Source organism: Alternaria postmessia (assembly GCF_024291825.1).
Source record: "Alternaria postmessia strain BMP 2775 chromosome Unknown scaffold_1, whole genome shotgun sequence".
Lineage (NCBI taxonomy): Eukaryota > Fungi > Ascomycota > Dothideomycetes > Pleosporales > Pleosporaceae > Alternaria > Alternaria postmessia.
In genome coordinates, this window is record NW_026260074.1 from 1039874 (window position 1) to 1066788 (window position 26915).

The window sequence follows — 26915 nt, forward strand, 5'->3', positions numbered from 1 at the left end:
ATTCCCGTAGTTTCTGACTATCTACCACTGTTTAGCGTCTTCCCAAATTTAACATAGCTCTTACAAAAAGCAATCCTTATGCTTCCCACTCGCACGCATTCACATCTCTCGACGACCCCAGTACCTCTATACTTGTAGACTAATCATTGCCCCTCGATGATTCATTCACCTGGTCAGGTGTCCCCAGCCTTGCCTGCATACCTACCAGGTTCAGTTCTGGTCCCACAGCACAATTTGGTACTGATTCATCCAAGCGAACCACAATCTCGCCAAAACGTGCAGTTTCAGATCTCAACCTGCCCATTCCGGTAACTTTCTCGCAAAGCTGTTGATTTCCCTCTCGGGTGATCTGCTTTGTGGCGTCAGGTGCTACGAGGGTCTTCCTAGTCACCACGATCTTGACAAGTCGGTTGCACAGACGATATGCATATCCAAGGATGAAAAAGGAAGTCGCAATTCGGCTCTTAGCCATTACACCGAAAGAATCGAATCCGTCGCTAGAAATTGATTTTCACACCTCGGTGCTCTCCATCTGCGGAGTGGCTCGCCATGCCATCTCAGCCGCACCCCTCGCTGCAACATATTCCGGATCAGAATACAGAACGTTGGCCCGCGATCCAAATGCTTCAACGGCCCCGACGATTGCCTGTCGAATCCCTGCGCGACCAACACTTTCTAGACTTCCCGTCATCATGATACTGATTTTTTCGGGGAAACCCCAACGTGTGTTACTGGAACTTACGTCACGCAAGTACTCCGAGACAAAATCATGTACCTCCTCTGTCGAGGCTCCGTTGTTGCTGCCTAGTTCAAAACTTGTCCGAATCCCTCTTGTGACGTCGGGCGTATTGCTTCCCTTTTCCAGCACTGCGCAGTAAAGTAGAATAGCAACCTCGGTATACTCCACGAGGACGACGTGGCGTCTCGGGAGCTCGTGCATCTTCTTACTGCGGCTTGCAAGTTCAGGTGCGCTCTCTGAGAGGCCCATCTCATAGCCGGCATACGCAGCAACGAGCTCGTGTAACTGCTTTCCGCAATATGTCGGTGTGCATAATCCTGCGTGCTCGATGGCCGAAGTGACATCTTCCTGGCGCAAGGCAGGCAATATGGGAAAGCTCAGTATTACCGATATAGGGTATCCGACTTTACTCTCCGCCATCTGCGCTGCTGCTTTGAGCATCCTGGCCAACACAGCTAGGTCGGCAGACGCTGCGAGACCGAATGTTGTGCGTACGCCACGCCAAACTCTTTGCAGAACTTCGTCCCACAGACTTTCCATAATGTCGTATGGTGGACTACAAGAGACATAGTCAGTATCTAGTCGCGAAAGAACATGGGCTTATCAGCTCACCTTATGTGTTCTGAAGAGGACAAAGAGAGACGTTGCATCATCTCTATATATTCGTACGTTCCTTCCACCCGACCGAGACTTTCGAAACTTCCGTCAGGCCATCGCGCAGATGCAGTCGCATGATTTGCTGTGAGTGCGAGACCAACTAGCGGAAATTGCGACATGGGGGTTCTATTTGGTCACTAAAGTAGTACCAATTATACAACACAAGCAAGTTTTGACATGAAATTTGACTCTCCAGCGAATGTAGTCTGCATGTGTAGCTACGTGTAGGCTGTTGCAAGGATGAGCGTCAGTTGTGGCCTTGAGTAGCACAGCCACGACTGCAGCCTGGGCCAGACACTTCCGAACCCAAGTTCGCGGGGTTAAGATGTAAGCTGTACAAAGACGTTGATCTGTTTCCGAAGTTCTACCCCAACAAAACCTACCCTGAAGGTACGTGGTGTCGTTTTTCTGTGAATGTTGTATTAGAGAAATCTGCGTATAATTTTAGAGGAGATCTCAGTTTTAGATTGTAGAACATGGAATGATTGAGCTTCTTCATACCCTAACCGCACTGTACCTCGTATCCTTGCTTCAGTAATGTCTTTAGGTCTAGTTCTTATTTACAGGCTATGAGTAAAGTTATGAAGTCACAGTTCAGAGCTTCAGGCAATTCTCTTATTCATCCCTAGTGTCGACTGGGTCCAAGTTGCATCATTTGCTTGTAGCTTCCATACTGTCAACCCCTCTAATAGTATCTCGCACCACCACTACCTCCCCTCTTATCACGCTGATCTGTCGGCCTTGTCGACTCATACCCCCTCCGTCCATATGCTGAATGAGGCGCATATGCAGGGGACGGTGCCTGTACACCCTGAGGCCTGTCGAGATGCGTAGATACAGGTGGCATGGAAGGCTGTCTAGCAGAAGCTTGTGCCGATAGCACTGCAACTAGTGGTCCAGGCGGTCCGCGGTGACCGAGTGGTCCTCCATCTGCTGGCGGTGCAGTCAGAGGTTTCTTCGGTGCTGGCGCAAGAGAACGTAGTGCTTCGGTCGTAAGGACGCGTTCTGGAATAAAATAAGATTGCTTTGTCTTTCCCTCTGCTTTCACGGCTGGTTCGGGCGCCACCACCATCTTCTGTGCTTGTTCAGCGTTCATCTCTTGGTTATTCGCTCCTAAACCAGTATCACTAGCTGATTTGGTAGCCCACCTGGCTTCCAACATCCTTCGTCCTTCTGCGCTCTTCCTTTCGGCCTTGCGGTTCTCGGCTTTCTCGATCCCAAGCTTGAGCGCTTCACCTACAACACCGTGTAGCGCAAGAAAAGGGAAGACGAGGATGTGACGGAGTGGCAGCTGGATATTAAGTTTGACTTCGTGGTCATCCAGATTCATGTGAAGTTGCGACCTTTTCTGCCCCGTATTGTTGATCTTGGCTGATGCTGGCTTCGCTGATTCGTAAAATACCTTTCGTTCTTCGAATTTCCCCCATACCTTCCACTCTTCAAGCGCATTGCAGTCTAGATTTTGGGGACCGAATCGCTTCAAAGGGATACGAAGGGCACGGATTAGAGCTTGAGTATAGAGGACATTCAAGTCAAGTTTAGGCGTAAAAGAGTTGCGGAACTCGAGATACCACCTCAAACACTCTGTGAGGCCGCGAGCATCGAGACCAGACGGTAGATGATGGAGGCCACGCAAGAGGTCGTCGAACGTTGGTAGGATGTAGCCGCTGCGCTTCTCTGCGATATACCTGCCCGGCTCGAGGTGATCGGTATGTAAGTTCGCATCATGCTTTCCCTTAGTGGTGTCGGTCTTGAAGCCTATTATGACATTCTTGACTGAGTCGCGTTGTATTTGGTTCATCGCCGCGCTTGACATGTTCATCGTAGGAGGGCCACGGAAGAATTCCTGGATAGGTGTCAGCCATGATGTATCTCGCTATTACTGGGAAGACCTCAGCTTACCTGCATGCCCAAGATGTCTGGCCCACGATAGTCGTTGTTTGCCATTCGAACCATTACACCTCTCCATCGAACGTGATGAGGATAATACGCGTTGATCTCTTTAGCAGATAAAGGTATCCCGGGAGGGAGCAAGGCGTCCACTGGAACGGCATCGTTATACCATGTGTAGTTCGGCCGAAGGTCCTTCCCTATAGAGCCAGACTTTTGCAGAATCCCTCGGACTGCCCGCATATTGAAGTCCTTTGTCTCATCAACCCACGTCCGCTGAAAGAGAGGGTATTTGTGTGCGGATTCGATAGAGTCAAGTGCATATGGAGTGAAAAGTGACTTTGCAGTGCGAGCCGTGGCTGGTGAGTTCGGAGAATAAGGCGTTTTCGACTTCGCAGGTGTGCTTGGTAGCTATGGAAATCCGATGGAGCCTGATGTCGCCATGTGTGGAAGCGCGTCTTCGATGATGAGTTTGCCTGAAAAGCGTAGCCTGACCGTCAAGCTATAAGTCTCGTAGGCTGACTGCTCGCCTTCTGTCTTGGACGTGCCAATCTGGTGACGCCTCGATATTGAATGCCATGCGCTCCTTTCCGCAGTCTTTGCCTTCTTCTTGAACGCCTCGACACTAACGGTGGTCTTTGGATGTCCCAGTAAGTGCCTCCCCTTCGTGCCTTCTGGGGTACTTGGTATCGACACGCTCTTGTCAAGCGCTGTACCGTAGCCGTTACTCTGATCAACAATACTACATTCTCTACTCTTCCGAGTATATGTAAGTTGGTACTCGTAGTCCATGTCGTCCCATGCTGATCGATCTCTAGGCGTGCCCTCGATATCGTCGTGTTGGAAGACTCCAGTCGCGTAACGCCAGTCGCGTTTCTTCGGAATCCAAGTAGAGTACTTCTGGGGCCGAGCATGGCGAGCAAGAATATCCTCTTCCTTCATGGTGTGTACAGACTAGCAACTCGCAAAGTCGCTCGCAGATGTTGAGACTTGTGCGTGATTCAAGTGGTCAAGAGGCAAAGTTTCGGAATATCATATCACGAACAGCACATGACGCACTGGATCTGCTCACGGTAGTCTGCGCAAACGTAGGTGAAGGTAGAAGAGGCACGTGTGGTTCGCACAGTGTGCGTCCACACCGATGTTCACAACACTGAAGTGAAAGGAAGAATAAGACAACCCGGGGGTATACAGCGACATCTTAGCAATACGGCGTATGATTGCTCGATAGCGCTCCATAACAGTGCGCATTCGACTGTAGACTTTGTGTTTGCGACACCAAGCCCATTGCGACCTCTGCCAAGATGCAATTCCACTCTGAACCCATCACAAGAGAAAAAGCTCTAAAGACTGCCAAGGGAATTACAAGAACAGATACTACTGGTTCGCAAGCCGTGAAGTGATTGGAGGACTGTAATCTGAAAACTTCGAGGTGTGAACAAAAGATAAAATACGGAAAGTTAGAACGAGACGGCCAAGCAATCTGGAAGTAACGGTCGACGACTGTCATCGTTACTCAACGATAAAGAAACACTGGCAGTCTCATGAGCAAAGTTTTCTGGCATCTCAGACCCAGCTAATACACCAGATTCTGCGCTCGAACTTGCTGATTTCTTCAGGACTCGCCGCGTGGGCCTCTCTCATTCGGACCCTCAACCTAGGCTGCGCCGTGCAGGTCGACATCAGATAAATTTATTGCTGAAGTGCTGCTACATCGTCATAAGTGACATGGATGCGAGGGCAGAAAGCATGCACGTTCAAGGTTGATGTAGCAGGATGGAGCGGACCCGCGAAAGGGACGCGTTTATCCAAGCGGCTCCCGCATCGACAGCCAATCACCACGCGTCTACGTCATACACGCCTGTCTCCTGCAATATCCGAGGTCCATCTTCAACACCTTATCATCGCGTCCATCAGCACATTCCTTCCAACACACTATCTAAGCTCCATCATCAAAAGTCATCATGAGTACAAAATCAATTCCAACACTAACCCTCGATGGGGCCCGTATTGCCCTTGCGGCTGCCGAGCAACGATCAAAAGAAATTAACGTACCAATGAACATCGCCATCATGGACAACGCGTGCCATCTGCTTGCCTTCGCCCGTATGGAAGGCGCAAAGCTCACTTCTATCAATATCGCCATCGATAAAGCTTTTACAGCTGCAGGTCACCGAGCGCCAACCTCGGTGTACAAAGACAACGTGTATCCTGGGGGGCCCGCATATGGCATCAATCATAGCAACCAAGGGAGATTTATGACGATTGCGGGAGGTGTTCCAATTGTGAAAGACGGAGTTGTTGTTGGCGCTGTGGGATGTAGTACTGGGTTGCCGAGTCAGGATGAGGATGTTGCGAAGAAGGGTGTTGAAGCCGTGGAGAAAAGCTTCGGGCTTAAGGCAAAGTTGTGAAGGGTAGGAGAAAGGAGAAATACGATATAGATCCCGGTGAGCTGTCACACCAATGCGAGCGCCAGCGACATCCTGTCCTTGATTACGACCGTCTTCTAATCAGTCTCAACGAAGGTAAGCCTGTATTGCGGCAAGCTATCTTTCCAATTTATCCAATCATGCTCCAACACATATGTACTAGCAGCACGACTTATTCACCGTCGAGAAGCCGAAAAGTCACTGTCCTTGCCACACCGTTCTCTTACGTTCCACTTGTCTAAGACGGTTTCTGGCACTGTGAGTAGTATTCGTCAACCTTGAAGCAAATTAACCCCTGATTGCAGGTTGTCGAACCCTGCCATGTCTGCCCGCCGCACTGATCATATAGTTGTACTGGACCTGTGGCTATCGGCGTCGTAGGTTTGGTCGTGGTTGTGCGCCGGGTGCGAGTTGATGGCCGTCCTGGCGGAACAATTGAGGTGGATGATGGTTTAGCCGTGGTCTGAGGCCGCGTGCTCGACGATTTCTGCGATGAAACTGGGGGTTGGCATTGTGAGTACCCTGAGAGTGGTCAATTGTCGTTGCGCAATGACAGGTACTTGACATGGTAATTGAAGAGAAACAAGGTAGCCTACACTCGTCGATTCTTACGCACACAGAATCTTTGCACGTCGTAGGGCCGGTCCATCCGTTTCCTCCGCAACGGTCATATGGTAGACCAATCGTCGGCATGGCACTAGCCGATGTTGTCGTTGTCGGTGTCGTCCGTGTACTGGCTGGATCTGCAAGGCAGTAGTATGAGTTCTCATCGACGTAGGTACAGACCGTACCTCCTACGCATCGGGTAGGGCCTTTGTAAGTTCTTCCACCACACTGGCCCCCAGGCTGTACAGTACCAGAAGATATCGGGGCAGATGTCGTAGGTGTTGGTGACTGAGTGTTCTGCCCCGGAATTGGGTCGTCATTACGTCTGCAGCCAGAAGTTGACGACAGAGCCTCAGGACAAGTCACCTTCTCCCAGTTGATGGTTGGATTATCGGCTGCTCGAAACCAGTCGAAGCGCCAATAACAGCCGGCCTGCAGAGCAGTGGGAAGAGCTTCGCAATCGTCTCTGTGCGCTACGCCACCAAAGTCTTCGCCCCAGACGTCTTGCCCACCATACTGCTTTGTGCATCCCCGGATAGCACCTTCGCCGCCACCGGGGATAGCAATGTTGAACTGGTCTTCCCCAAGGTCGGATCCAGTATTGGTAACTTGAACCACCATCTTCTTCCCGTTGACCGGACCGGAGGTAAATGTCAGGCTGCAAGTTGTCAGTTGCTGTTCGAGCATCGAACCAAGGAACTTACAAGTAGCAAGAGCAACACCAGGCAGACTCATTCGAAGCCGCAAGGTTCACTGCGGCGAAGCCATACGCCAGGTCGTTACTCACAGCGAAAGGGCTGAGGTCCGAGCAAGCATATGAACCACCACCACTCTCACAGCCATCACGCCTATTGTAGTTGTCGAGAAGATTGTCGCTTGCGTCGCACGTCAATACGGGCTTGTCAACAAGAGCTTTTCCCGGCCAAGAGCAAGAGTTCTTGCAGCAAGACCACTGACGAGTAGTTGAACCCGTGCCTTTGATCGCACTTCCAGCGCCTTGAACAATCCCAAGAAAGTTGAGGATAGAGACAACAAGAGTAAAGATTTGCATCGTGGAACTTGTCATAAGATGTCACACAAGGAGAAGCTGAAGGCGTAGCTATGAAGGCAAGCTGATGATAACTGAAGTACGAAGCTTATATACGTATTCAGCTGCTAATGGCTATCATCTGGAGTGCTTCTCAGTTCCATCTGGTACGGCACCTACCACACGTCGGCCTCCGATATCTGCACGATCTTGCAGGAAACTTATCAGATCTATGATATGGCCAGGTAGTTGATTGCGCACACGGGAAGCATGTTGGTTTTCATCTACCGGCCATGTTTCTTGTGCTACCTGTCGAAAGCGCTGTTATTACACTGCTATTCGTCGCAGCTGAACTCATGGCTCAACAAAACATATGGCTACATATCTTGATGATGTTGGAAGAGTACCTGCACTCGCCCAGCCTGTTCTCTCTGAGGCATGGCGATGTCGCTGGCGATAACACTGCCCCGATTTGTGTGGACAATGTTTGATTGCACTCGTTTCTGGACCGTAACTTTGCGGGCTATCTTCCATAGATAGCAGCTCTTCATCCGATACCCATAGAGCCGGTAAGCCACGAGCCAAAATTCCACTTCGATCTTAATTAAGACACTTCTACTTTTGGTTTTGAGGATTGTACCAGATTGAGCAACGAGCGACTTGTTGAGATCATCTAGTTCTTCAACCGCAGAAGCTGGCCTCGCGGACATTGCCTCGTTCAGACGTTTATGGCGTTGCGACGCTGAGAGATATGGGCTTATAGTGCTGCGAAAGTACACGAATACGACGCACACATTCCAGGAACTCGCCAGGACGGAATTCACTCTGGTTCAAAACTCAAATGAACTGCGCCATGAGATGAGAGACTCTTCAGGACGCGGCCATAAGACGGTGAGATACTCAGGTGCGTCACCCTGCCTATGATCGATCGCTTGGCATTCCTTCCGATCTGTTCTGGCAAGTCCCGACTGCCGGCCTCTTTCCACGGTTACGGCAAGCTCTGAATACTGTCATGCGCCCTCTAAGCGAACCCACATGCACGGCGTTGCACTTTAGGCAGGGATTATCTCGAATGCGTGACAGCGGGACGGAGCGTATGTCTGGGTCCGATCCGCAATGCGACCACAAAAATTCTGAAGGTCAGAGAGACCAAAGAGACATCGTGACCTGCCTCAAGATTACTTGCTAGGTGTTGACAGGTCAGTGTCTTCCAAGAAGCGGCGTTGAAGCCACTAAGCTGGGGTAACGCCGTCTGTCTTCCGGCACTAGGGTAAGCGCGCCGCAAGGAGGCCCAACACCAACCTTGGAACCCCTTACCTAGCGTCACTCCCTTACGCGATGCGCTTCCACGACTTTCACGAGCGTAGACTTGGAGATATATCCATCATCAAGTACAACAGCGGCGGTATCGGCATCAATCGAGCAGCTGATGTGCACACATCATACTGCATGCGGGCGCTACCCGCGCCTCGAATTCTCCGACTTGAGGCATTCGTGGCAAGATGTGGGGAACGGTCGATCGTCTACGACATATGCACGTTAGCCCACGCCCTGAAGGAATTTCTTGCTTTGCGTCTCAGGTATCAACGGCCAATCATGTTAGGTCGCACGTTGTTCCATTGGCCAGCTGCCGGTGAACATACCGCTTTATCGTCCTCCGAGACAGGGTGGTAGCAAAATGCGGTCGGACCGTCTCGTGAGGGCTATCATACAGCAGCTATGCTTCAGGGTCCGGCCATAACTTTGGTGGCAGCCGCGTCATGTTGCAGACGAGTCGTTCATCTGTCCTTCCCCGCTGCCAACATTGACTGACAGCTCGGCACAACCGCCTGGATTACTATACATCTCACACCCTGGACACCACGGATTCTTAGCCATTCAAAGTCGCGACAAACTCGCCGCAAAATCGAAACAGCATGTCAGGCCTATGCTGTCTCTGGGCAACCTTCCCAGAAGGACGTGAGGAATGGTACGAGAACGAATATCTACCATCAATCGACTCGCCAAATGCCATCCATGGCATACATTGCGAGGTAACGGCGAGCGGTATGGAGGACGAGCCAGTGGGCAAGTTAGATTCGCCGTGGCCCTATATGACCGTTTGGGAGGTGAAGTCTGTCGACCAGTCCAACAAGGACATGTATGATTTATCATACCACCCACCCAGCAGCGAGTTGCAAAGCTCACTCAAGGATCTGCGATTCGATATCCGATCATATCGAGAGATCAAGGCTTGGAAACAAGACGATTGGTCAGGTGACGGTGGTGGTAAGATCACGGGACAGGATCAAGCCGGCGATGACGGACTAATGTCGATAGACATCGAATACGTCGCAAGCGTAGCGGCAATGGAATGGAACGTGGCTGCAGACAAAGAAGAGGAGGTCTTGAAGTACTACAAAGATGTCGTCGGTCCCACAATATCTAGTTCACCAGACGTACTGCGGTTTCGCCTCTTCAAGATCGACAATGCGACAACCATGCAAGGTGCAAAGTTCGAGAACAAATCAAAGGACGAGCTACACAGTTACTTCACTCTTGTCGAGTTAGAGTCCGAGCAGTGGCCATGGGATGTGGTCGTCGACCTTGCCGAAGACGACAGGTGGAAGAATTACTTTGAGGGGCAACAAGTTGTGGTATGTCAACTATCAGCACTCGTAAAGTTGGAAGTGGCTAACAAAGAGACAGAAATGGCAGCTTGCTCATTACCTGACGAAGAGAGTCTACGGGGTGGAAAAGAAAGCCTCTTCCTCGACTTAGAAGCTGGTGGCGTTACTTATTCGACATGCTACATGCGTATACCCAGTTGGCTTCCTTGGGAAGTTCTAGCAGCTTCATGCCGAGCGAACCCTTGTCTTAACGCAATACAACATTCAAAAACGTCGATCACCAGCATCATCGTGTTCAGGCAACAGAGTCGAAGAAGCTAACCTATACGCACTCGCATCTGCGTCTGACACCACAGACGCACGATATACAGTTTGTCTGCGTCACTCGCTTGTTGATACTCAGCCTTGCCTATGCTCCGTACCAGTTCTGCTGGGTCGTCTTTTTTCACTGAACCAATGTTGCGGATTGATTTATATACGCCAACCGATGAATACCCGACAAGTCCACATGCGCCTATATTCAGTCAGCTTGGCCGTTTTCATATGTATCCCAAGATTACTGACCGGCAGCGGGTTTGAAGGCCGCATTCGCAATGCCTGTTGCACATCCAGCGGCGAAACCTAATACACCGTTCTTCTCGGCGCCGTCGATAGGCTTTACCATGAGGTCTCTTATCCCATCACCAAGACCGTAACCAAAGCTCTTCATGCTGACCACCAACCCGCTTCTTAATCCAGTCACGTTCTCATACTGCCGTACCTCTTCGCCATATGCCTTGGGAAGATTATGGAAGCCTCGTGTAATACCATGCATAATCACTGCAGGGCTCTTGAGACTCGTCGTGACGATGCGCCCAAAGCCTTTTGCGGTACCGAGAGCTACTTGGCGTGCCACGTGGCCTGGGTCTTTCGTAATTTCAGAGCCCGATGACTCTATATTACCGCCTCGCTTCTCTTTCCGTTTTGCTTCGTGTTGCATTAACATTGGTGTGGTTTGCTTACCCAATTCGATAGGGCCTGCTACAAGACCGAGCATCATACCGCTTACGACATCGTAGGTAGTCAAGAACATGGCGGACACGGGGTCGGTGGGATCGCGCTTCATGTCGGCGTATTGAGAGATCCTGCAGGGGATGTCAGCTCCCGTGAGCCTCTAGTGTGTAGAAGGGTTGATTACAGCTGCAAGTCTTTTGCTTGGACGAGTCCTTCTTTAGTAAGCACTGCTGCGGCGAGTGGTGATAAAGCCATGCTTTTCCTCTTCACGAGCCATACTGCGGGTCTGTCATTGAGGATACTGCACGCTCGTACGCTAGCGAGGCTGGCAGTTGCGACAGGTTCTGTAAGATAATGTGTCAGAACTGGGGCGGCTGTTGTTCGTATTTCCGATGGGTTTCCTTGGCCTCCGACATCTTGTTGTATATAGTGTTCGTATTCTCCATGGAGACTCTGTTCTTCACTCTGACGATCCGAGACCTGTAGCTGTAAAGGTTGGTCTGGGCCCGCATCGTATGCCGGTGACTGATCTGAGATTTGTGTCTTCTCGTTCCGTGTCGCTTCTGCGTCTACTGATATCTCTCCACTCGTTGCTAGGTGGGTGTACTCTGGAAGATCCATCGTGTACAGGTCGGCATTCTCCGCAGTTGGACTAACGTGCACTAAAGACGAAGCATCGCCGCCTAGGTTGCAAATTTTAGCATCTTGGTTCGGGTATTCAGGCTGCATATGACTTACTAGCAACACTTCTATCCTTATCTGCTACAATTGTGTTCACTGCAGTCATATTGTACAACTCTTGTCGCAAAGGGCCAGATCACGAAACGGACAATGTCAATTGAGACAAACTGTTCGATTCCATCAAATCTAAGGAATCTTAGAGATGTGCTTCTATAAGACCGCACTTCATGGCCACGCATTCGGTAATGTTGTGTTTCCGAAATCCTAGACGCTAAGCCAAATGTGGTAGACCTTGAGAATGGCGCAGCAGGTGGCCTGATATGCGACCAAATTCGCCTGGGCGGCCCTACTAACGAGGACGCGAATGTGCTCGCAAGGCTGAGTTCATGTGTTTATTCCTCGTCATTGTCGCGCGACTAACGCGGGGTTCGCAAGCTCTACTAAATTAGGCAATCAAAAGAAGTTGCGTAGTCTCGCATGTATACACATAAGCACAAACTATTTTGCGCAATGCTAAGCTACTCCAGAAATCCAGCGATGAACTGGACTACAGAAAAAGAGCCGACAAGAAAACTCCACACATGTCATGATGAATGATGAAACGATAAGATACATAGTTAATGAGACACCTACTCCGTCCTCTTCTTCCCAACAGCTTGCGTTACATGTGCTACCATGAGAACGGGACCATGTATGAGCAATGGTGACCATTCCTGATCGTTCCGCTCGCTTGATCGACTACCTTCTTCACCGCTCGCAAGAGACTGAACCTCCCTATTCAACACGGAGCCAGAGCGATGGGTATGTACAGAGCTCCGACTACCGTGCATACTATGGGCGGCGCTGGATGTCCCATAATCGCGCGACTTGTGCGTTGGAGCAACAAGTGGTGTTGTCGTGCTGGCAGGTGGCATCGACTCTTGTGTTGGATGGTTGTTTGCGGCTTCCGAGGATATCTCCAAACCATCAGCAGATGCGCTTGCGTCTGTTAGATCATTTTGCCCCGTGGGTGTGACGGCAGAAGCTGCTGGTGTATCTGAGCTGCGACGAGTAGATGTCGCCGATCCCACCACGAATGCATCTTCATTGATGTCGTCGCTTGCAACAAGAGCACCTGTCGCAGAACCACTTGTTGAGCCATTGCTCCTCTTTGGGAGTATCTCTCTCGCTGAACTGATAGCGCTGTGCCATATCTGCCCGTAAGTCTTGAGCTCTACACTCAAGAGGAAAGTGATCGGCAATACAGAGCACAATAACCAAAATGGCCACAAGCGTATGTTTACGTGTCCAGCGGCACGAAATTTGAAGAGACCGCACATACCCTCCGCGAATTCATCGACAGTGTTCTTGTAAGTGTCTTGATCATGATCTTCTCCACTCGCTAGACTCCATGCGTCGAACTGAGCTCTCGCCAAAGATGTCTTGAACATATGTTCCGCTTCGAGCTCCCAGTGGTTATTGGCTAACGCCTGTGACCTGGCTTCACCAACGCGCTGCTGCGCCAGGAGACTGCTCCCGAGTCGTAGTTTGATGGAATCGTAAGTGTTGGACTTCTTAAGTGCATTTACCATGAACCAATACGCTGGATCTTCGGCAATGTGTGATACTTGGTCTGGTATCTTTTCATATTCATGCCAGCAGTATGTGTTTGTTGGGTCGCAGAATTGGGTTTCGTCTATGCATGCAAATGCCCGTGATTTCGGGCTTGAGTTCTTGTAGTACTCGACGGTGCCATCTTGGAACTTGTATGGGTCGTCGGCTGGAAAGATAGGGTCGATGCTCTTTTGGGTATAAACAATGTGCAGAGCTGTGATGAAGACGATCGTGAGTGTCTTGGTCCTTGATTGAGTATCAAGTCCGGGTGCTATGAGACTCCTATGAGGCTGATAAAAGTCGCAGCTAGGTATACCCAGAGATGTAGCGAATGTACTGTAAGTTCATGAAAGTTAGTAGAAAGCCGTATCATTGGGACCTTTGGAAACTTACTTCAAGCGATAAACTGGCGCCAGCCATTCGAAAGGGTGGCCCACAATTCGCATAGTATAGTCCGTCAACAACTCCGGCGTTCCCTCACACTTGTCATCAACATTGTAGAGTTTACCATATTGGTATAGATATCCACGATCGACCGGACTATTGTAGAAATGCTGCACGTAAGGCGGTTGGTCACTTAATGGAGCGCATGTCGTTGTGCGCCGAAAAGTGTAAGTGGGGTTGGCGTTGATACCTAAGAGACTGGAGTCTAAGTAGCCCGTATCGAACGTGACTGCTTTGCCAGGTAATGCGCCGAAGCGACATATTTCGTTGTCATCAAACGGACAAGATGACGGACTGACATTGTACCGCAGGGTCGAGTTGTAGAAGAAGTCGCACGTCATAGCCTTGCCCTTTTTATCATTGCCCCAATCATAGCATTCTTGAGCATAGATCGCTGCTCGATTTTCTCTCTTTACCATCAGGCTATCAACACGAGAGGCCTGCTCCTCGCCCCATCTTTCATTGTCATACTCGTAGAGACCACAAGTCTCTGATGCTAGTAGGCCCATGCGATTTGTCGTCATCTTGTCCGTGAGGATGGAGCTTGCGATAATCTGGGAGAAGAAAGCAAAACACAAAGTGCTGAGGACGAAGAAATAGAAGAACTGGTGTCGAATCTCGAGTTTTGATTCTTTCTGGCGGAAGGCGTCATAGAAGCGTCGTAGCATCTGCCGTCCGGTTTTCGCGTCGTTCATGAGCCTTGTAGGTGTCAAAGGCTGTACCTCTTCGTCTCGAGGCGGATTTGACGTTTCCCTTCCGGAAGAGATCCATCTTGCAAAGCCCAGGAAACTGCTAACGAATATTCGAAATATGTAAGGTGTGCTAAGCGTAAGGCAGATGGCCACAGCGACTTTGAGCCATTGGGCTTGGTTGTCGCTTTGTAACCACTGAATATCTATAAAACGCCTCAGGGTAGTTTTGTACGTAAGGCTTCGGTTACAACGTACGATGATGGTTGCTCTCATCTGTCCAACGACCGGTTCGTGGCCCAGTGAGAAGCGACATTGGTTCAGCTTATACTACACAACGTGCGAATACGATTAATGTATATGAGGATACGCAAGCTCGGTCGTAGAGTGGCTGGAGACAGTCTTGTACGATGCAAGTAGTTCACCATTCGGAAACCACTGGCGACTTCTGGAGGTTCATGTTCTCGCTCGAATGTGAAATAGGGGACGTGGCGACGAGTAATCGCATCGCCTAGACTCTTCGTCCAACGATCGTCTGTAGTCCCTAGATCTGAGATAGGGACCTCCTAGGGTTCTAAAGAATCAGGCTGGTGTTGCTTGCTTGTGAGACGTCAGGTGCCACGAGTCTTGCCCGGATTGGCCTAAGAGCTAGGCTCCCATTCAGATGCGCCTCCACGTGATGCTAAGGGCGACTACAACTCTGGGGTCGACTGATATAATACGTCTGATATTTCAAAGACTATCGCGCCGCTAAGTCGCATTAGCCTCTCGAAAATACTAGTCCTCAGAACTCGTGGCATTGTGTCAGCCAACAACACGGATCATATTTACTTCTTCGATTTACGACTGGATATCGATCCTCGATGTTCTCGTCTCGGCAGATTGTGACGTGGCCAGGATGAGTGGCTGATATTGGCTAACCAATTAGCGAAGAAAGCCTCCGCACCGAAGGACCTGTCGGCGGCAGGTGAGCCTCATTCGCAACGGGTAGTTTAGGCAGGGCGCGCCCCGCCTATGTTTTGCATCAATTCGAAAGCTGTCGTCGGTAATGGCAAGCCCTCACGGACCAACTCCCGGGGGGTGGTCGTTCGACGCGCAGCGAGGAACTTACTACCAGTATGACGCGCAGAAGCGCCAGTACGTGTACGCTGATAGCCTAATCGTACCGCAGACTAGGCTCGTCGCCTTGCTGTGTGCTCCAACACAACGCTGATGTGATCGTAGTTACTCGAAACCGCATATTGTCGCACCCGCACATCGAGGATACGATCAACCAATGCATACAAACTATGCACCACCACCACCACCTCCACCTCCTCTCCCAACCTACTATTCAGATAGGCAGACTTACGTGAATACCGCTCCTCCATCACCATCTCCTCCACCTCCACCTCCACCTCCACTTCCACCAAGGGATGTCAATCTATCCACTACTTCTCCGCAGTACCACTCAAGTGGGTCAAGTTATGTACCCATGCCTTCGCGTTCGCTTGAGTCAGGGTATCCGCCAAGAGATCCTCGCTATGTGCAGGCATTACCCAGCTTGCAATATGGTCAACTTGCACATCAATCCCACTTGGCGCCCCCTTCCCCCTAGTAAGACCTTACCTTTCGTACTGCGAAACTCTGATAGTGTCTGATTAATTACCAGCATCGCAACAGGGGCGTATAGCAATGGTGGATTAGGTGATGACCAAAACGATAGAAACCGGCACGGTAGAAACCATTTCCAGGACAACAATCCCCCAGCAGGCGGGGGTCAGCCAAACGGTCACGACCGCATAGACGACGGCGACGAAACTCAAGCACTGCCGAGGTATTATTTCCCCCCGGACGGCGGCTGAGTAGCACTGTGAATGACGTTCTGGTTAAATTCCTTTCTCTTTCTTTGTAACGATTTCGACGCGCATTCCATATCTTCCCTACCCGCATCGTCGCTGGCGATGACCGCTTGCATAACCGTGCTGTTCATACTGTAGGACTTCTAGGATTTCTGACGATGTTGCAATTTGTTTGCGATTTAGCGTTTGAGGAGCTAGGTTTCGTAAAGCGGGCAGCATTCTCAGGAGTTGATGGCGTGTTCTGGTTAACTGAGCTGGGGACTGCGAGGACAAGGTAGGAAGCTGGGTTTTGGTGATCGCGCTAGACGGGCCCTGAATCGGCCCACTTTATCACCTCCAAACAAAGTTCCAGATAGTGCGTTAGCGTATCAAATACATCACCAAGCAAGTACAGACGACACGATGTAAGAAAACCATGTCTTCTTTTGTGAACTGTCTCCGGACCCTACATCCATCTATCATTCAAGAAAGGGATACCAAACGCACTGTCTGTTGGGCGTTTAACAAATACCTCATGAAAACCCCATCCCACACGCCTTTCCCACGCGGTACCTAACTCCGCTGCCATGAATGAAACGCCCGAATGATACATCGAAAAAGACGATGATGGTGATGATGATGACGAAAGTCTAACCCGTGAAATAGAACCCGTTACTCGTCACTCAAGATGCCTTCCTTACGTGCTAACCTTTGGATCGCAAGCTACGTACCGACCACTTATGCTAGATAACCGAGCTCATCTGCCTCTAGACGCTCCAAGTACTCCTTCTCGAGCAGGATGTCTATGCACTTCTTGATATCAGGAACACGGGGCATAAACCGATTCTTGATTTGCTGGATGGTCTCAGAGACCAGCTGCTGGTGCTTCATCTTCTTGCGGGACTTCATGATACGCACAATAGCCGACTGCAGAGATGTTAGCATGACGTTAACAATGAAAAATGGAAGCGATGGGTACATACCTGAATGAGTAACTTGCGGTCCTCTTCAATCGTCTTATGCGTATCCTCGGCCTCGGCCTTCTGCTCAGACTTGATACCAATGTTCAGATTCATCTTCACCTTTTTGGTCTTAAAGCCGGTGTTGAGCTTGTAGGAAGTACCAGACTCCGGCTTCGCGCCCTCAGGCTGAGCGAGGAGAACCTTGGCCTTGATGAAGACACCCAAGCTAGGGTCAAGAGTCTCCTTGTTCAACTTGGTGGACTCAGCAATATCATCGTAAGAGACAGTGTCGCTATCGTTAAACAGCAACATGATGGCCATCTGGTAGGTCGAGACCTGGAAGGTTGGAGATGTCTTCAGGTTCGCAACCTTGCAGTAGTTGGCCTTGACCTCACCCTTGCACAACTGCCATAACCAGGTAAGCTTGCGACCTTGGTGCTTGTGGTTGTAAAAGCGGGCGAAGCGGTCGTAGGTCTGGACGATGAGTTGCGGCGGGGTGAACGGTGTGGTGGGTGGGTTCAAAGGCCAGAAACCAGTACCGAGGATGTGGTACGAGGCGTCGACGCTAGTCTTGAGGTCTGAATCGTCCAAGTTGTTTGACTGCCATTCCTTAAAGGCAGTATTCAAGTCCTTGGAGATCTGCATATCTTGGAACATGCGCTGGAGCTTGTTGGTGTATTCAAAACCACAAGCCTCCTTCAGCTTTGAAATCATGCTCGTCTCGGCGTCATCGGATGCGGAAGTGGTCTGGACTAGACGCTTGGCCAACATACGTGAGTAGAACTTCTGGAATACGTCCTTGTCTTCGATGTATTTGAAGACAGTCATGATTTGTGTCAGGAGCTTCTCCATGTCGTCCTCTTCACTCATCTTAGCGTTGGAGCGCTTCAGCAGAGTATCGGTGTACTTTGCAAGAAGCTCAGGCGACTTGTTGGAGCCCGACTTGCAGATCTTGTTCCTGTTGACGAACTCTCGGCAGGCGTTATCCAACGAGCGAACGAACTCCGACTCTCCGTTAAAAGCCTTGTTGACGAGTGCTTGGTACTGCGTGTGGACCTCAAGGAGGGCTTCGACGTATACCTTCGGCTCCAAATTATCTCCATCTTGCGCAATCTTGTCAACTGCAGCTAGACCCGCCTTACGGACGTGGTTCTCGAAACGCAGGCGCAGAGGATCAAGACCCTCGGGAATACGAGCGAGGAGCTTGTACATGCGGCCCAAGTCCTCCTCCTTGTCGTGATCAAGAAGGATCTGGAACTCCTCACGGAGAGCTTGCGAATGGCTGGTGATAAGCGACTGCTCGCACGTCCGCATCAGAGGTGACATAATCTCGTTGAGCAAGTACAGCGGTACACGCTCCTTCTCCTCTTCCAGGCGGATTTCTGCCTTCTTCATGTATTCGACCACACTGTTCTCCGCCAAAAATTGCTTAGACTCGTTGTCGTAGTACTGCGCGGTGGCCTCCAAGAAGGGCTTCTCGAAGTATTCCTTGTAAACATCCAGTGTCGACTTGGAGCTGTCGGCCTCATCCAGACCCAGCGATACGAAGGAGTCAACGACCGACTTAATCTGGGACTGTTCTATAGTCTCGCCGTTTCGCTGCTTCTCGACCAACTTGAGTACTGAGCGCATGACGCTCTCCTGGCTGCCTGTGAACATGTCCTCTTTCCATCGCACCAAGTGAAGTGTATAGATGTCGTAGATGTGTTTCTTGCCCTCATCCATCTCGCGCTTGACCCAATGGCGGTTCAAGTACCGGAACAGATGGTTGTTGTACTGGCCAGCTGTTGTGTAGCGGTTCCACTCCTTGATGTAGAAGTGGAGAAGCGCTTCGTCAACATGTTGCCGTGAAGCTGCCTGCACCTCAGCGAGATGCGCCTTCAGGTATTCGATCAAGTGCTGGTAGAGGTCTTCTCCGAGAAGATGGGCACCTCCACGGTTATTGGCGGCGTGGAACGACGAGCCGGCCACGGCCTTTTGGGCGGTACAGAAGTTGTGGATGGCGGTGTAGAGGCCCATGTACGTCTTCATGTCAACACCTTCGCGCAGGTTGGTCATAATCTTGTCGACACCGGCTTCGAGGTACTTCCATCTGTGAGCTGTTAGCTTTTGGTCGAGCTCTACGACGACGTATGGAGTGGGGTCGCTCTGTTGTGGCCCGTCCTATGATGACAGCCCTCGCCTGCGCTCACCGCAGCGGACTACATACCAGTCTTTGGCGACGTCACCGGAGCTTACCAAGGTCCCCGCAACTCGCAGCGCTGGGTAGAACAACACGCTGGAGGAAGGAAAAGAACTTACGTTGCGTTTACATCGTCCTTAGCCGGGACGGGTGGCATACCAGAAGCCATCGTGTGTTGTGTCGTCGCGTGCTCTGGGGCACTTTTCGGAGGCGACTTCTTGCGCGTGAGGAACTTTATTGTCGGAACCGCTGTGTCGCAGACAGACGGATTATTTATCAACTGCTTTGGGCGTTACTGCAGTTGATGTCTTGGGCGGAGGGACTTCTACGGGTGCAGAAGGTAGTTGTGGTGAATGGCGCGGTGAAGTGGAGGGGAGTTGACTATGGAGCGGGCGGGGAGGCTTATGAGGTACCAAGCGGTAGATTCCCGCGGAATTTGGTATAAGCGCCTCGAAATTACGCGAAGCACAATGCGGAGGGAGAGGAGTAAAGTAAAGGTGCCTGGACAAAGAGGCGGCGGCGTATTGATATGGATTCACGTCGATGTTGGTTCATACTGTTCAGGCAGCACCGAGCTTAGGTCTTGGCATTTGCAAGGGTGTGGTTCACGCTGCCTTGCACTAGCCGCTGTACATCGCGAAGTCACCGGAATCTTTGTCAGCTGGAGACGAGTTTTTTGTATTTGCTCGCCGAATTCTCCCTTGTCCGCGCATGGACAGGATGTTGCTGATGGTGGCTCAAAGACAAACTCATACCTACGTGTCCAGTGCATGTTGCACTACTGCAGTACAGCTCATTACCATTCTATCACGGTTGCGACCCAATAGCACCTTGGAAGCCTAACCTCATCACCTTTGAACATACTAGAGGATATTGAGTGACCAGCGATTAGATCTTCTGGTCAGTCTTCTTCGCACCTGGTCGTTCGGTCTGATGGGACTTCTCATCGCGGGTGGCGAATGCTGATAAAATCTAGTCAGTCGGTATACATGCTCAATGCGACAGAGTTCGGGCTCCAACGATACAGTTATACGCATGCTCTTGGCATGGAAACCATTTCATCCACGGCAGCTTTCAATGGGTTTCTTATACCTTTATCTAGGCTTCCAGACCGATGACGTCTTTGTAGGATCATCATCTACTATGTCATATCAATAATTGGCCCTGCGATTTGCTTTCCTACCAACACGCTCCGTTCCATATCAAACCCTAATTTCAAGCACCAATCCCACCACTCATACATCTTTCAAAATGCCGTCTTTGAACCTGACTCCCCTCTCCTCCCTCCGCCTAAGCACCCACTACATCCCCACACACGCTCACATCCCCAATACAACGCCACATAACCATCCCCTCTTCATCTACCACTCTGCTTTTCCTCCCTCAACTTCAGCCTCCACATTAGAGTCGCACCTCCCCACCAACAATCTTTCTCCACAATGGCGTTACACAATGTACACCACGACGCACTACCATAGCACCACACATGAAGTCCTCTGTGTATTCAACGGCCGTGCAAAATTATTGTTCGGCGGGGAATCCAACCCTGGGAAAGTCGAGACGGAGGTCAAAGCCGGAGACGCTATTGTTGTGCCTGCGGGTGTCGGACACAGATTGATTGAAGATGCTGAGGGTGGTTTCCAGATGGTTGGCAGTTATCCGAAGGGATGTAGTTGGGATATGTGTTATGGGAAGCAGGGAGAAGAGAGGAAGGCGGAGGCGGTGGGAAACGTGGAGTGGTTGGAAAAAGATCCCTTGTATGGGAGTGATGGCCCAGTGACTTGGACAAAGGAGAAGCTTGAGAAGTTCTGTCGGGGGAACAAGAGTGAATTATGATTGTGTTAGAGGTGTTCTGAAACGCTCTTACCAGTATCGCAATGCTACATCTCACTATGGCGGACAGGTGACTTCAACAGTAAGGTCCCCTAGCAGTATACTGATTCCATGAACGAGAGCTCCTAGCCTGGGGCCTTGTACGATCTGCTGACACAGTCTCTTCTAGGGGTCGATTTACTGAAGGTACCTTAGCTGCCACACTACCAAAGATTACACAAGATTGTTTATCATATCTCGAACTTGTTTCATAATGCATCCAATCATACAGATGCAAACTCTTCTAGTGGTATAGTACAAACATAGTCTCCCAACGCCCATGCTATGTTTACAGATTTTGAATCAACCATGATATCGTACATCATCAGCACATAAAGGGAATCATGACTTGTTCGCTTGGTTGGCCTTCTCCTTGGCCTCCTCAGCGACATCTTCGGCCTTTTCGTGTATCTTCTCTAGGATATGCTCGGGCAGTGCGTCTTTCGCCCTCATGCCATTGCCTCCGGCCGCCTTCTCCTGCTCCAGCTTTTCCGATTCCAACTCTTCTTTTGATTTGATTGCCTGTTCGACCTGCCAAACGGCGCGCTCGATCTCGACCTCCATGTCAGGCAGGTCGAATTGCTCAGCAAGGAGTTTTCCGTTCCACCTTTGGAGAACCATGACGTCCTTGGTCTCGTTGTTGGTCTGCTGGTGCACCACGTCTGCGACCTGCTGCGCTTGTTGTTCGGTGGGGTTAGGAGCGGCGCGAGAGAGTGCGCGGGTAGGGTACATGAGTCCGGCGGTATAGAGTTGGTCGAGTATGGGCGACGGAGCGGGCTTAGGGAGGTTGTGCTTGAGGAGGAACTCGAGGTGCTTGGAGCCGCCGAGCGCTTTCCAGTGACTCCATGCTCGGTAGAGGACGTAGAAGAAGGGCAGGTTGGGAATGACGGGTACGAGCATGAAGGGCGCGGTGAAGGGCATGATGATGACGCTCCAAATCAGCTTGCTCCGGTGCATGTTCTGCCTTTCTTTGGCCAATTTTTCCAGCAGCCCAGATACCCTCTCCTGCGGCAGGTACTTGCCCGGGAACAGGACCTCATATTTTGTCTTTCCGTCCAATATGTCTTGTCTTCGCTTGGCCGAGAGGGCGGGTATGGTCTTGAGTCCCCATTCTTCGTAGGGAATGCGCTTCAGGGCCTCGTTGCCGTAAAAGGTCACCTTCTTCTTCCAGTCCCAGATGGCCTTTTCGTCTTTCTCCCATGCGACCCATGTCTCATTGGCCTTGATAGTGAGCTTGTCATAGTAGGAGCGGTCTTTGGGGGCCTTTTCGTGCAGCTTCTCGCAGTAGATGAGGGAGCGACGGGTGGATATGGGCAGGAGGAAAAGACGCATCGTGGGGTTGGCGGGGGAGGGTTGGCAGAATTGTCTTGTCGGTGGTTAGGTAAGCGCGCGCAATGGCGCAGGTATTTAACAGAGTCGGACGGCGAGTGTGTAGAACATGACGCGGGCGAGACTGTGGCGTACCAAGGCAGTGCAGGTGAGGTGGCAGGCGGTGCTGAGATGTCTAGCAGTGGCTGTGTGGTCGAGAATTGACGAACAAGCAAGCTACCGAGGGCGGACCCATGACCTCACGGCGGCGGACTAAAAAGATGCCTGCCAGCGCGCAATCCCTGTTTCCCTGATCGACGAACAAGCTTGTTCGCAATCTCCCATGGCCTGCCCACGGGCCTCAGCGCTCCACCACCCCCAGGCGTACCACCAAACTCTAACATCTACTATTGCTGATTACAGTCGCTCGCTCGCTTTGTCTTGTTTATCCCGCACTGTTGCCCTCCCATACACACCCTAGCCCCGACATGGTGTCGTCGCGCGTCGTCTACTTTGCTCCCACGTAATCTCCCCCGGTGCTGATTCACTGCCAAGCCCACGAAGCTTGCTCCTAGGGCGCGACACCCAGGCTGGTGCTTGGTGTTTAGGTGAAGGGACCCGCCGGTGCTTGGTGTTTTGGTAAAGGGCTCCGCTGGTGCGACGAGGACGCCCCTCACATCTCCCGACAAGAATGACCAGCACGCCCATGGTCGACCCCAATGGCAGTAGCAGCAATGGCATTGGCACCGGCACCGCTGGCACGACAGCTGGCACCCACCTCCGCCCAGACGCGGCTGCCCACCGCAGCAGTCAGACATCCCAGGCCTCGACTCTGAACTCGTCCACCACCGCCACTCAACAACACCGTTTGCTCCCCTCGCCCATTCCGCCGCCTACCGCCTCCTCCTTCAACTCGCAGCGCCGCCCCCAGTCTCGAGTCAGTGCCGTGTCGGACAACTCCAAGGACAGTCAGGACGGCGTCCCCGTCCGCAAGAGCCACTCGCAGTCCATCTCCAGCACCCCTCGCACGCTGGCGTCCTCCAACCGGAGCATAACCGCGAGCGCGGAGAACAGGGAGAGACAGCGCGCCGTCCGCTCACTGCCGCCCTGGGTCCAGTCGGCCGACGAAGAGGACAATGTCGATGCTACCAGCTTCCTCCTACCACGAACACCCACCAGTGTCCGCCATGCCAACCACAACTTCTGCCCGACCCCAAAGTCTAGTGTCCCGGGTCGCAAGTTCGACCACGCTCGCGAGGGTGCGCCCGTGACCCTGTCGACGCCCGTCAGCGACAGCGCCCCCAAGTGGAAGCAATTCACCCAGGCGTCCAACCTCGACCGCCCCATATCCTCGCGCGGCCAGATTGTAGACGATGACTGGCTCAAGGAGAACATGCCCGACCTCGAGCAGAAGTGGGAGCCCATTGACAAGGACCATGGCGACGAGCACATCAAGGGCTTCTGGCTCTTCACCTCGGAGAAGAGAAAGCGCCGCCTGATGCGCTTCCACAACACCGTCATGAACCACCCCATGGTCCCCGCCCTCTCCCGCTGCTTGATCCTCGTCTTCTCCATCCTTGCCCTCTCCCTCGCGTGCTCCATCTACCGCCACTCCGATAACAACGGCTGCAACAATAATTCGTCGACCTGGATGGCTATACTCGTTGACATTGTGGCCGTCCTATACACCATCTACATCACTTATGACGAATACACGTCAAAGCCTCTCGGTCTGCGGTCGCACAACGCCAAAATGTCACTCATCTTCCTAGACCTAGCCTTCATCGTCTTCGAGTCTGCCAACCTTAGTCTGGCTTTCCAGGCCCTGACAGACGACAAGTGGGCATGCGTTGAATCAGACAGGACAAATGCCTGTCCATACAGACAGAGCATTTGTGAGAGACAGAAGGGCTTGACAGCGACTCTGCTGATTGCCCTGCTTGCCTGGATTGCTACTTTTGCTATCAGTACTCTGAGGTGAGCTCCTACAGCCTCCCATGTCATCATTACCCACTGACATCCACAGGTTGATACACCGTGTAGCGAGGTAGTACCTCACACACCTCCATACATTCTCCTACATTCCCTCGGCCCTTGTATCATGCCATCCGTATCCTCGCACTACATTCCAACCATCCAGCTTGACTGATCCGCATTTGCCTTAGTACCAAAGAGCACGACGACCTCTTGCGTATGTCGGCCTTGTCTCCCCGGCGGCGATACCCTATACGTTCGCACTCTCTCCGTTTTCCTAGTCGACTCCGTTCTCGTACTCCTTCTATTAGGTCTTTTTACTCTTGAAAGCTAGCATAGCTATGGTGTTTGGGTTTCCTAGTCCTGCATTTCCCGCATTGGCGATTTTCTCTCCTACGTTAAGGTTTCTCCATTGGCCAGATTGAGTAGGTGTATATAGGGTGCTTTTTTGGGATACTGGGCGGCCTAGAGACATAGCATAGTACAGAGAGAGATTAGTATAAACCCCCTGAAACAATGAAACAGGTCAAACACTCCTAACCACCAAGAAGCTCGTTACTATCAAATTGTATTCCGGAGATATATACTGTGAGTTTCTTCATAGCTTCTCAATGTAAGATGTTTTGTATATCCTTACTGTCAGCTTTGGCTAAGTATTATTCTGAACACAATGCACTGGAATTCCCGTCTCATATCCCAGCAGCCAGTCCTCCGAACGCTCCCCAGTTCCAAGCCCCTCACATAGAACTAAACCCACCATCGACCGGCAGTCCTATACCAGTGACCCACGCGGCATCATCACTAGCCAGAAACACCGCCGCTTTGGCAATATCTTGGGGCGTGCCTAATCCTCCAAACGGATGTCGTTGTTCTACAATCTTCTTCTGCTCTGCTGCTTCAGGCGTGAGCAACCCCGAGATGAAGGCTGTAGCTGTAAACCCGGGGCAAAGAGCGTTGACATGGACGCGGTATGGCGCACAGTCTTGTGCGGCGGCTTTTGTCAGACCGAGGACAGCGTGTTTAGATGTCACGTAACCAGCTGCCATTAACGTTAGTGACCCTCCTTCTCTTGTCGGTGATGCAACGCCTCATCCCAGGACCCACCACTCCCCCACCACATAAAACTTAAAAACAAACATGCAAGGGAAGAAAAACAACGCAACTTACAGATACCTATTGAACCCCTCATCCCAAAAACACTACTCAGATTGATAATCCACCCTCTATCACCCCCAGCCCCTGGTTCCTGCCCCACCATCTGCTTGCTCGCATACTTGGTCCCCCAAAAGACACCTTTAACATTCACATCAACCGTCTTGTCAAAAGCATTTCCCTCGTAGTCCCAAATGGGTCTGCTCCCGTGCTCACCCGCTTCCATAGCAATACCCGCATTGTTTACCATGATGTCGATCCTACCGTACTCTTTCACTGTAGCTTGGATCAGGGCTTCGACTTCGGTGGAGGAGGTGGTGTTGCATTTGACAAAGATGGCTTTGGCACCAAGGTTCTGAACGGCTTGGATGGTGGTTAAAGGGGAAGTGTCTGTAGCATACTCTTGACGGGCGGTTTCGTGGAGGTCGGAGCAGACTAGTGAGGCGCCTTCTGAAGCGAAAGCTAGGGCTGTTGCGCGGCCTATACCGGATGAAGCACCCGTTATAACGGCAATCTTGTTTTGGAGGCGACCGGGCATATTGGTCGAAGTGGTGGGGTAGCTATAGATGCTTAGTGTGAAGGTGGTTGAAGTTTTTCTTTATCAGTTTCTGGTGTAAGTGGGGGACCCGAGTATTTTATATTGGGAAAACACTCGACACAGGTGGTGACAGGAGAATCAGTGAAATGCAAAAAGTGAATGAATTCGAGTAGCGGTACATGTACTTATCTTACCCAGGTAGCTCTCTAGCAAACGGTCTTACTTGGTGAGGGGCTAGCTTATGCGGAGAAGGTACATCCTCGGTCCTTGAAAGGGCGCCTTGCAAATAGACCACGAGCAGCGATCTTTGACTCGTGGCTTTCCGTGGAATGTAAGCCAATGCAGGCACCTGATCCTAGATCGTTTATTATCCGCACGGGGCGCCCGACAGCCCTAGATTGCGATTCGCGCAAAAGTACCGTATGTTGGAGCAGGGCGGAATGTGGCGCTTACTATCAAGCTGACATGCTTCGTAGAAGGGGTATATCTTTCTTCTATTTGCCTGCCTGGTGGAGCTGAAAGGGCGGCCTTTTGTATTACGCGTGTAGGAATGCGTGTGTGTCCGTAAGAAGCAAATGGTAGAATGTCACATATCGCACAGGAGCTGGTAGAATCCAAGGTTCTGGAAAAAGCTAGGCTGAAGACTACTCGGAGACTGACAGACCTGGATATCAAGCGCTGTAAGACATTATACTAGCGGTGGTTACGACCATGTAAAGCCGCCGGAAGTTTGGGATGCGTACATGGTGG

At 51.3% G+C, this 26915-nt stretch overlaps 9 protein-coding genes across 9 annotated transcripts; 3 read left to right on the plus strand and 6 right to left on the minus strand.

Moving 5' to 3' along the window:
- Positions 1–511: 511 nt before the first annotated feature.
- Positions 512–1279, minus strand: J4E82_000368 (uncharacterized protein; the record flags this gene model as incomplete). Its single annotated transcript, XM_051726689.1, has 1 exon — positions 512–1279. The coding sequence occupies one exon, from the start codon at positions 1277–1279 to the stop codon at positions 512–514; it is 768 nt and encodes a 255-aa protein (XP_051593871.1).
- An 802-nt stretch (positions 1280–2081) lies between these two features.
- J4E82_000369 (uncharacterized protein) lies at positions 2082–3352 on the minus strand (the record flags this gene model as incomplete). Its single annotated transcript, XM_051726690.1, has 2 exons — positions 2082–3242; positions 3299–3352. The coding sequence occupies 2 exons, from the start codon at positions 3350–3352 to the stop codon at positions 2082–2084; spliced, it is 1215 nt and encodes a 404-aa protein (XP_051593872.1).
- Positions 3353–5250: 1898 nt separating this feature from the next.
- Positions 5251–5697, plus strand: J4E82_000370 (uncharacterized protein; the record flags this gene model as incomplete). The annotated part of the gene is made up of 1 exon (XM_051726691.1): positions 5251–5697. One exon carries the CDS (start codon positions 5251–5253, stop codon positions 5695–5697), a length of 447 nt encoding a protein of 148 aa, XP_051593873.1.
- A 3567-nt stretch (positions 5698–9264) lies between these two features.
- Positions 9265–10108, plus strand: J4E82_000371 (uncharacterized protein; the record flags this gene model as incomplete). Its single annotated transcript, XM_051726692.1, has 3 exons — positions 9265–9616; positions 9668–9984; positions 10037–10108. 3 exons carry the CDS (start codon positions 9265–9267, stop codon positions 10106–10108), a joined length of 741 nt encoding a protein of 246 aa, XP_051593874.1.
- A 166-nt stretch (positions 10109–10274) lies between these two features.
- On the minus strand, positions 10275–11737 carry J4E82_000372 (uncharacterized protein; the record flags this gene model as incomplete). Its single annotated transcript, XM_051726693.1, has 4 exons — positions 10275–10471; positions 10522–11081; positions 11135–11633; positions 11689–11737. The coding sequence occupies 4 exons, from the start codon at positions 11735–11737 to the stop codon at positions 10275–10277; spliced, it is 1305 nt and encodes a 434-aa protein (XP_051593875.1).
- A 523-nt stretch (positions 11738–12260) lies between these two features.
- On the minus strand, positions 12261–14673 carry J4E82_000373 (uncharacterized protein; the record flags this gene model as incomplete). The annotated part of the gene is made up of 3 exons (XM_051726694.1): positions 12261–13560; positions 13618–14563; positions 14616–14673. 3 exons carry the CDS (start codon positions 14671–14673, stop codon positions 12261–12263), a joined length of 2304 nt encoding a protein of 767 aa, XP_051593876.1.
- A 2242-nt stretch (positions 14674–16915) lies between these two features.
- J4E82_000374 (uncharacterized protein) lies at positions 16916–19490 on the minus strand (the record flags this gene model as incomplete). Its single annotated transcript, XM_051726695.1, has 3 exons — positions 16916–17104; positions 17161–19231; positions 19441–19490. The coding sequence occupies 3 exons, from the start codon at positions 19488–19490 to the stop codon at positions 16916–16918; spliced, it is 2310 nt and encodes a 769-aa protein (XP_051593877.1).
- A 2045-nt stretch (positions 19491–21535) lies between these two features.
- J4E82_000375 (uncharacterized protein) lies at positions 21536–22525 on the minus strand (the record flags this gene model as incomplete). Its single annotated transcript, XM_051726696.1, has 1 exon — positions 21536–22525. One exon carries the CDS (start codon positions 22523–22525, stop codon positions 21536–21538), a length of 990 nt encoding a protein of 329 aa, XP_051593878.1.
- Positions 22526–23192: 667 nt separating this feature from the next.
- J4E82_000376 (uncharacterized protein) lies at positions 23193–24482 on the plus strand (the record flags this gene model as incomplete). The annotated part of the gene is made up of 1 exon (XM_051726697.1): positions 23193–24482. The coding sequence occupies one exon, from the start codon at positions 23193–23195 to the stop codon at positions 24480–24482; it is 1290 nt and encodes a 429-aa protein (XP_051593879.1).
- Positions 24483–26915: the final 2433 nt, after the last annotated feature.